This window comes from Alexandromys fortis, unplaced genomic scaffold, assembly GCF_014885135.2.
Source record: "Alexandromys fortis isolate MF-2015 unplaced genomic scaffold, M_Fortis_MF-2015_v1.1 scaffold_107, whole genome shotgun sequence".
NCBI lineage: Eukaryota > Metazoa > Chordata > Mammalia > Rodentia > Cricetidae > Alexandromys > Alexandromys fortis.
The window spans coordinates 6,130,155-6,140,606 of NW_026067987.1; the positions used below are offsets into that span (position 1 = coordinate 6,130,155).

General features: G+C 38.9%; 1 protein-coding gene across 1 annotated transcript; it reads left to right on the top strand.

Annotated features, from left to right (window-relative positions):
* Nucleotides 1–5,980: 5,980 nt before the first annotated feature.
* On the top strand, nucleotides 5,981–7,056 carry LOC126511940 (trace amine-associated receptor 8b). The gene has a single exon (XM_050159461.1). It carries the CDS (start codon nucleotides 6,022–6,024, stop codon nucleotides 7,054–7,056), a length of 1,035 nt encoding a protein of 344 aa, XP_050015418.1. The 5' UTR covers nucleotides 5,981–6,021.
* Nucleotides 7,057–10,452: the final 3,396 nt, after the last annotated feature.

The following is a 10,452-nucleotide window of genomic DNA, read 5'->3' on the forward strand; positions in this document are numbered from 1 at the left end:
TATTTAAAACTTTCCCTTAGGTGAGATCCCATTTCTCATTTTTATTTGAGATAGAGTCTTTCTCTGTAACTCAGACTCTACATTGTGTTGGAACTCCAGGAAATCCCCCTGCCTTAAATTTCTTAATGTTCTGAATAGAGGCTTAAGCTATTTTATTTTTTTTTTATTTTTAGGATGTTTGAGGAACTCTGTCATTGTGTGATTGACTGATGACTAAAGGCTCCTCAGACTCATTAATGTTCTCTGCTCATAGGTCTTCAGTTCAGATATTAAACACCATCAGTTTCGTTTGACTTCAGTTGTTTCAGCAAGAGTCTTTTCCTGCAGCCATAGAACAGGATTCCTTCTTTACTTGAATGACAGTATACATAAACAAAAGCTCTACAGTAATTGATGCATACTGTAAATGTCTGTATTCAAAAGTAGCTCTAATACTCAGTTCAGTATGCTCCAAGTAGCAATTCCCTTTTAGTAGCCTACTCGATATCAACTTGACACAGCTAAAGTTATCTTACAGGAGGGAATCTCAATTGGAAAAATGCCTCCATATGTTCTAGCTGTAACAAGTTTTCTCAATTAGGGATGAAGGGGGAGTATCCAGCCCATTGAGAGTGGTGCCATTCTTGGGCTATTGATCCCAGAAAGCAGGCTGAGCAAGTCATGCTGAGCAAGGCAATACGTATCAAAGTCTCTGTAACAGTTCCTGCCTCTGGAAGGTTCCTGGCCTATTTGAATTCCTACCCTGACTTCCCTCAGTGATGGACTGTTACATAGAAGTGTAGCTCAAGTAAACACTTCCCTCTACCTATTGCCTTGGACATGGTGTTTCATCACAGCAATAGTAACCCTGACTAAGACACCTTTCAATAAATTAGACAAATAATTTTACCATTTCCCAAGATCAATAAACTTTTCTAACTATTTTCATAAGCATTGAAAGACTGATTACAAATCTGAACATGTTAGTGCATGATTAATCTCTAAGAATCTCTCTACTTGTGGTGGTTTATTGCATGCGCCCTTATTTCAGTGACTTTTTATTGAAGGGATCCAGTAGAAAACACACCAACTCTGGAAATACTCATAGCATATGAATTTCAAAGCTTATTCAAAATATAACTTAAATTAAAACTTCAAAATCACATACAATTTAGCACATTTTTATCTTTCCTGCCCATGCCACCCAGATGCAAACCACTGAATGATATATCTTATTTTTTGGTCTCTCCATTCCTTCTTTATATACCCACTCATTGTCCAGAAGTGAAAAAGATAAAGCAAAGAGAATATTGATACCAGGAAAACAACTTTCCCCGAGTGTAAGAGTCATGTAGCCTCCTTGATGGACAATATCCATGAGGAGGCCACCAAAGCAATGTAAGGTCTGTGATATTAAACAAACCCAAATTCATAGGAGGAATCCAGCCCTGCTGAGCCATGTATGTGAGATTTTTTTTTCAGCTGATCTCTCCTCGTCCCTGCAAAAAACTTGGAATTTTTTGACTGCTAATGAACTAACTGCAGAAAGACAATTGATTGTGGGGGCTACTAAGCTAAATGAACATAAAGGTAACTTAACTTAAAACTTTGGATCTAAGGATATGTTGCTTTGGAAAAGGGGTTCTGCTTTTGTTTCCACAGAAGATGAAAAACTATAGATTCCTTCTAGGCTAATATGGCTTGATCAAGTAAGCCCCCCCCCCCCCGGACCGCTCTCCATGGGAGCTGTGGCCCAGGTGATCCAACATCTGTAACAGCTTCAATGCAATTGGTTGAGACTATGTAATCTCACAAACCACTACAGCCAAAATTTAACCATAATTCTAAATTTTCTCAAGATCCCCATGAGATTGCTAGTGCCCCCCAATCAGCCAGAAGTAGTATAAAAAGCTACACCCAAATTCCCTAAATATTGTTTATAAATGTATATTTTCATTTAAAGGGGATTGGTTATAAATGGTTAATGGTCATAGTCAATCTTTTCCTAGAAAGAAAATGGGGATATGATATAGAAATGATAAAATGGGGCTGGAGAGATGGCTCAGAGGTTAAGAACATTGCCTGCTCTTCCAAAGGTCCTGAGTTCAATTCCCAGCAACCACTTGGTGGCTCTCAACCATCTGTAATGAGGTCTGGTGCCCTCTTCTGGCCTGCAGGCATACACACAGACAGAATATTGTATACATAATAAATAAAATACTTAAAAAAAGAAATGATAAAATGGTATATTATTAAATTGGCTTTAATAAAATGTAACTTTTAATCTCAAAATACTTTACATTGGCATGAATTTTGGTTTACTTATACAAGTTTTTTTTTAATTTATTTATTTATATATTATGTTTACAATGTTCTGTCTGTATGCCTGCAGGCCAGAAGAGGGCACCAGACTTCATTGCAGATGGTTGTGAGCCACCATGTGGTTGCTGGGAATTGAACTCAGGACCTTTGGAAGAGCAGGCAATGCTCTTAACCGCTGAGCCATCTCTCCAGCCCCATACTTATGCAAATTTAATGCCAGTTTTGTTATACTATATATATATTTCTACTCATGTTTAAGGTATTATGTTTATTCAGCTTATTTAAAAATGTAATATATAGCTAAGAAATGCAAATTAATAGTTATCTATAATTGTTAAATTTAATAGCCATGTTAATTTTTCTAAATATGCAGATATATATTTCAAATTGATAGGTATTCCTTAAACACTTCAAAGACTTAGAGAATATGACATTTAAAATGTTTTAAGAACTTACTCTTTTTTATTGATTTTTATTGAGCTCTACATTTTTTTCTGCTCCCCTCCCTGCTCCTCTCCCAAGGTCCCCATGCTCCTAATTTACTTAGGAGATCTTATCTTTTTCTACTTTCATGTAGATTAGATCTATGTATGTCTCTGTTATTGTCCTCATTGTTGTCTAGGTTCTCTGGGATTGTGATTTGTGGGCTGCTTTTCTTTGCATTATGTTTAAAAGTCACTTATCAGTGAGTACATATGATAATTATCTTCCTGGGTCTGAGTTACCTCACTCAGTATGATGTTTTCTAGCTCCACCTATTTGCCTGCAAAATTCAAGATATCATTATTTTTTTCTGCTATATAGTACTCCATTGTGTAAATGTATCACATTTTCCTTATCCATTCTTTGGTCAAGGGGCATTTACATTGTTTCCAGATTTTGGCTATGACAAACAATGCTACTATGAACATAGTTGAGCACATGTCTTTGTGGCATGATTGAGCATCCTTTGGATATATACCCAAAAGTGGTATTGCTGGGTCTTGAGGAAGGTTGTTTCCTAATTTTCTGAAAAATTGCCACACTGACATCCAAAGGAGTTGTACCAGCTTACATTCCCACCAACAATGCAAGAATGTTCCCTTTACCCCACAACCTCTCCAGCATAAGTTGTCATCACTGTTTTTGATTTTGGTCATTTTTACAAGTATAAAAAGGAATCTCATAGTTGTTTTGATTTGCATTTCTCTGATGACTAAGGATGTTGAACATTTCCTTAAGTGTCTTTCAGCCATTTTAGATTCTTCTGTTGCGAGATCTCTGTTTAGGTCTGTACTCCATTTTTTTTATTGGATTATTTGTTCTTTTGATGACAAATTTCTTGAGTTCTTTGTATATTTTGGAGATAAGACCTCTGTTTGATGTGGGGTTGGTGAAGATCTTTACCTATTCTGTAGGCTGCCATTTTGTCTCATTGATCATGTCCTTTGCTTTACAGAATCTTTTCAGTTTCAGGAGTTCTTATTTATTAATATTTTTTCTCAGTGTCTGTGCTACTGAGGTGATATTTAGGAAGTGGTCTCCTGTGCCAATGCATTCAAGTGTACTTCCCACTTTCTTTTCTATGAGGTTCAGTCTGGATGGCTTTATGTTGAGATCTTTGATCCATCTGGATTTGAGTATTGTGCATGGTGATAGATATGAACTTATTTTCATTCTTCTACATGTTGACATCCAGTTATGCCAGCACCATTGTTAAATATGCTTTCTTTTCTTCCATTTGATATTTTTTGCTTCTTTGTCAAAAATTAGGTATTCATAGGTGTGTGAATTAATATCTGGGTCTTCGATTCAGTTCACAAGGACATGTGCTCAACTATGTTCATAGCAGTATTGTTTACTATAGCCAGAACCTGGAAACAACCTAAATGCTCCTCAACCAAAGAATGGATAAGGAAAATGTGGTATATTTACACAATGGAGTACTACAAAGCAGAGAAAAATAATGACAGCTTGAAATTTGCAGATAATTGAATGCAAGTAGAAGACATCATTTTAAGTGAGGTAACCCAGACCCAGGAAGACAATCATCATATGTACTCACCCATAAGTGGCTTTTAAACATAAAGCAAAGAAAAGTAGCCCACAAATCACAATCCTAGAGAACCTGACAACAATGAAGACCCTAAGAGAGATGTACATAGATCTAAATCTACGTGGGAAGTAGTAAAAGACAAGATCTCCTGAGTAAATTGGAAGCAACATGGGAGAGGGCTGAAGGAAGGGGAGAGTCATGGAGGGGAGCAGAGAATTAAATTAAAAAAAGAAACCAAAACATAAAAAAAAAAAACCCTGTACCCAAGTAGTAGATTAAATAAGAATGGCTCCCATAGGCCTCCACAGGCCCCATAAAGTTTGAATACTTGGTCCTCAGTTGGTGAAACTATTTGGAAGGGTTAGTAGACATGACTTTGAGGTAATATTTGAGGTTACATAAACCCATGGCAATTTCAGCTCTCTTTGCCTGGTGCTTATGGATCAAGATGTAAGCTCTCAGCTATTTCTCCAGTACCATGCCTGTCTGTTTGCTGCTGTGATCCACATCACAATGGCCATGGACTCTAATCATCTAGAGCTGTCAGTCCAAATTAAATGCTTTTTGATAAGTCTCTTTGGTCTTGGGATCGAGTCCATGACCACCATGGTGTGGATCATGGCAGCAAGCTTGTCTCAGCAATTGAAAAGTAACTGTGACGCTAATGAAGTAAACCATTGCAAACACCAAACTCCATGAGAGACCGCATAAGATAGGAAAAAGCTTGATGCTTTAAGCCTTTCATATGCCCACCCCGCCCTTTATTGAAGTAAACAGCCTTTCTTATGTTCATTTTTGTTTTGTCCTAGGCCTTAGAAAACTTGAAGGTAGATTAATGAAGAAGGCAAGATTGAACTGAGAGAAACCCTTGGGTGGTAGAACTGAGAATCATCTCTACAGAGCGGCACAGCACAGAGAGCACACTTCAGAGAACTTAGTGATTATAATTATCAAAGCAAGTTCCCCTTTATGATTCACACCTCGTGCCACAGGGACCCTCTGAGAGGACTTTATAATGGTTGAAGTGGGTTAGCTGACTGCCTAAAACTCTAAAAGGGAGAAACTCATTAAAAGATTCCTTCTCTAATATTTACTTATATGTGTGATTTTCCTTTGCAGAAGAGTGTCACCGCTGTAAACAGGTATTTAAGTAAAAAGTTTGTAAATTATTAATCTAATGTAATTTCTGGATTGATGACAATTCATAGGACATTTGCTGTGGGTTAGCAATGAAGTTTAGAGATAATTATAAATTATTATGTGATTAGGAACTAAGGATAATTTTCTGAGATTTATGTCTTTTAATTTTTCATTATACGTAGAAGGATGTGATCTAGGAAAATACTTAAAGCAAGTGATCAAATACTCTGTAATATTTTTTTAACTTCAGAACTCAAAATTTTATTGAGATTACTTTTCTTCAACTATTCAGGTAATAATTCCTGGGCTAAATTAAGGTTTGCATTAGATACACCAGAATTTAAAGATGAAACTAAATGTAATTATCAAAACAATTTTCTGAGTTTAATTTTTAAAAAAAATAAAATTAAAAAGAAATATAATCCTGGGTAATATTTAAAGATAATTTTTCAGATAAGGAGATCCAACTCTTTAATTTTTAGAGCTCAGAATTACTCTTGTCTTCCAGCAGGACAGAAATCCCTCAAGCACCATAAAGCAGACTCATGACCAGCAACTTTTCTCAACCAGTCCTACAGCTCTGCTATGAGAACATGAATGGATCCTGCATTAAAACTCCCTACTCGCCAGGGGCCAGGGCCATCCTGTATATGGTCTTTGGCTTTGGGGCTGTGCTGGCAGTGTGTGGGAACCTCCTGGTGGTGATTTCAGTTCTCCATTTCAAGCAGCTGCACTCTCCAGCCAATTTCCTCATTGCCTCTCTGGCCAGCGCTGACTTTTTGGTGGGTATCTCTGTGATGCCCTTCAGCATGGTCAGGTCCATCGAGAGCTGCTGGTACTTTGGAGACAAGTTTTGTAGCCTACACAGTTGCTGGGATGCAGCATTTTGCTATTCTTCTCTCTTCCACCTGTGCTTCATCTCCATCGACAGGTACATTGCTCTTACTGACCCTCTGGTCTATCCCACCAAGTTCACTGTGTCTGTGTCAGGAATTTGCATCAGCGTCTCCTGGATTCTGCCCCTGGTGTATAGCAGTGCTGTGTTCTACACAGGCATCAGTGCTAAGGGGATGGAAAGCTTAGTGAGTGCTCTCAACTGTGTAGGAGGCTGCCAAATTGTTGTCAATCAAGACTGGGTTTTGATAGACTTTCTTTTGTTTTTCATACCTACCCTTGTTATGATCATTCTCTACAGCAAAATTTTTTTGATAGCGAAACAGCAAGCTGTAAAAATTGAAACTACCATAGGTGGCAACAAAACAGAGTCATCCTCAGAGACTTACAAATCCAGAGTGGCCAAGAGAGAGAGGAAGGCTGCAAAGACCTTGGGGGTCACTGTAGTGGCATTTGTGTCCTCATGGTTACCATACACAATTGACACACTGATTGATGCTTTCATGGGTTTCATTACTCCTGCCTACATCTATGAAATTTGTTGCTGGAGTGCCTATTATAACTCAGCCATGAATCCTTTGATTTATGCTTTCTTTTATCCTTGGTTTAGGAAAGCCATAAGGCTTATTTTAAGTGGGGAGGTTCTAAAGAGTCATTCATCTACCATGAATTTGTTTTCAGAATAAGTATTAGCACTATGTTGTTAAAAATATTTTCACATTAGTAAGTTTACTAATGTGAAAATATTTCTGAGTTGGGGAAACAATATTTTCCACTTGAGTGAGAAAGAAGTCATCGGCAGATTAAACTGTTGTGAAGATGTTTATTGCATTAAATAATGAATAATGAATGCTTGGTTTGTGTCATCTTCATTTGCGTTTTGTATGTATTCACTTGGGTTTCTAGTTTGGAAATCATTTTTGATGTGACATTTCTAAGCTTCTAGCTTATGCTGGACTGGCACAATTCTCATATGGTAATTCTTTTCTTTTGAAATTTTTCATGAGTGACTAGGGATGCCAAAATGTTCCATGAGTAGATGGTTTCTAGAGGCTTGAAGTCAAGGATCATGGGATGTCAGCGTTCGTTTTATTCAAGAGTCTGGGTTAGACGTTCTGAGATGGTTATACTCAGATGGTGAACACAGGTTCACCCTCTGTGTGTCTGTGGCCTTGTCATCTCTTCCTGCAAGCACCACATCTATCATACTGGATTTGATAGGATGCTAAGTACACAATTTAACCATTTAGTCACTACTGGAGTGTTTGGAATTAACACTTTAACTTGTATATTTTAAGTGGCACAATTCAGCTCATAATAGACCTATCTAAGTTTGATGACACTAGGCAAGCGGCTGTCTACTTCTTGCTCCTCTGTGACATCCCCTCCCCCTTTCTTCAGTGTTTGTCCCTAGCAGGAGATTGGGGGACTGAAGCAAATTTCTTGTACTCAGTATTGAGAAAGAATCTAGGAACACATACAATAATGTAGAACCAATAATTCAGCCTTGGTGGTCATATAATTAGTATAAAGATTTCCAGAAAGTTGGCAAGGCTTTCTACCGCATAGGCTTGGCACAATGAACAAGCTATACCAAGCATAGTCACCTTAAGCACTGCGTAATTCACTTCTGCATGAGATCTAAACCGTTTTTGTCACCCCAAAATGGTATGTGTCGCACTTCTTTGTTCTCAAGATAAAGATATCGATGGATGACTGAAATAATAGGTGGCACCTGACCCTATTTATACAGTTTTCTCATCTATTTATCTGTCAGTCTGTCTAACTATCCGGGGATATAGATGAAGTATAACTTATAAATTGGGTTCATCAGGAAATTCAGTTGTTAGTAGCAAACTAGATAGAAGAATTATAACAATATACTATGAAAAAAAAAGAAAAGAACAGAAAGAAATGTGAAGGCCAGAGAGATGATGCAGAGGCTAAAGGCACCAACCATTAAACTTGATGAGGTGAGTTTGATCACTAGGACCCATACAACGGAAGGAGAGAACCAACTCCAGCAAGTTGTCCCCTGACTTCCATTTGCATATTCCTACAGATAAGTAAGTAAAAAGTAAACGAACACATAAGGAGGTTATAAGAACAGATTTGCACAAAGGAAAAAGGTGGTTATTAATCCTTCTGCTGAGAATATCTGCAGCGGATTGGGAGAGTTTGCATGCTCTTGTTTTCAGTACCCCTCATGCTGCGGGCCACTGACAAATGGTCCAATGACTGTGTTTGCTCAGCATCCTTCCCATCCTCACAGTCTGTCGGGAGTCAGGTCAGGGTGCTTCATTACACAAAACCCTCCTTGGGTTCTGAAAACAGGTTGTCAGGATTGCTATATTCATATTCCGTCTCTCTCATATCCATCCTCTTGCTACAACACATTCTCTCTGAACTTGCAGCTGTAGGCACTGCCCAGTGTCTGACTGTCTCCCACTGTGAGGGTGTCCACCTTTCAATCCACACACAAGTGGTTAGACCCGTACCCCCAGTGGCTATCAGTATGACCTGCTGTGTGAATTCTCTCCCTCTGCCACCAAGCAGACAGGACTGTTGTCAAGTCTGTGATCACAGGACTTCTCAGTTTCCCCCAGAAGAAGAACTCTTGTCCTTTCTCCCCAGCTGGTGCTTCTCCCGCTGGGCTGGCTTCTCCAGCTCACCACTCACTCTCCGACACTCACGCGAACTTTTCCCCTCCTGCATGAACTTTGGCTGCTCCCCGTGGCAGCAGCGCAAGTGCAGCCCAGGACTGCTGGTCGTGCCTGGGAGCTGCCCAGTTACAGAAGTCCACACAGGTTAAGACTGCATCGTTATCGAAGAAGGAATTCAAAATGAGTGAGCCTGAAGCGCAGTTGGATTTAGTGAGCAGAGGTGAGAGAATCAGATGTGAGCATTCAGAGAGAGAGAGAGAGAGAGAGAGAGAGAGAGAGAGAGAGAGAGAGAGAGAGAGAGAGAGAGAGAGAGAGAGATGCCTTTGGGTCTTTTAACAATAGGTATGGCTATGATTCTTTGTCTTTTGAAGGTACACATATATGCTCTTCAAAGGATACAGTGTTCAAGCTAATTCAATGGTTAAGTAGTTTTAAAATTAAGTAAAATAAACCAGTGGTTTAAAATTTAAGTAAATAAATAAAATTTACTTATTTCTGTTAAGAATTTTCATTTTGTAAGTAAAGTAACTATAATGGCTTTTCTAGAGTATGTTATTTAGTGGCAGAGATAACGCATAAATATTGATATGATTAAACTCAAAGGTCACATGTGTCTAATCACTTAGCAATCATAGCTCCCAGTTGTGTGGCAATTCTGACTCACACAGCATGGGGCTTAGCTTCACCTTTTTTTTTAGTTTTTTTTAAATCTTTTTATGATTTATTTTATAGAATCGAGAGCCTCAAGATTTGGGGCATAAATATTTTTTCATTTTTTTAATTAATTAATTTATTTATTGAAGATTTCTGTCTCTTCCTCGCCACTGCCTCCCATTTCCCTCCCCCTCCCCCCAAAAAGTCCCCTTCCCTGTCAGCCCAAAGAGCAAACAGGGTCCCTGCTGCCCTGTGGGAAGTCCAAGGACCACCCACCTCCATCCAGGTGTAGAAAAGTGAGCATCCAAACTGCCTAGGCTCCCACAAAGCCAGTAAGTGCAGTAGGATCAAAAACCCATTGTCATTGTTCTTGAGTTCTCAGTAGTCCTCATTGTCTGCTATGTTCAGCAAGTCCGGTTTTATCCCAGGCTTTTTTAGACCCAGGCCAGCTGGCCTTGGTGAGTTCCCAAAAGAACATCCCCATTGTCTCAGTGGGTGGGTGCACCCCTCGCGGTCCTGAGTTCCTTGCTCGTGCTCTCTCTCCTTCTGCTCCTGATTTGGACCTTGAGATTTCTGTCTGATGCTCCAGTGTGGGTCTCTGTCTCCTTTCATCACCTGATGAAGGTTAATATTCAGGAGGATGCCTATATGTTTTTCTTTGGGTTAACCTTCTTATTTAGCTTCTCTAGGATCACAAATTATAGGCTCAATGTCCTTTATTTATGGCTAGAAACCAAATATGAGTGAGTACATCCCATGTTCCTC

Bases quoted from the DNA above. Each gene is read 5' to 3' on its own strand.
- LOC126511940 (XM_050159461.1), top strand. From the start codon at position 6,022: ATGACCAGCAACTTTTCTCAACCAGTCCTACAGCTCTGCTATGAGAAC.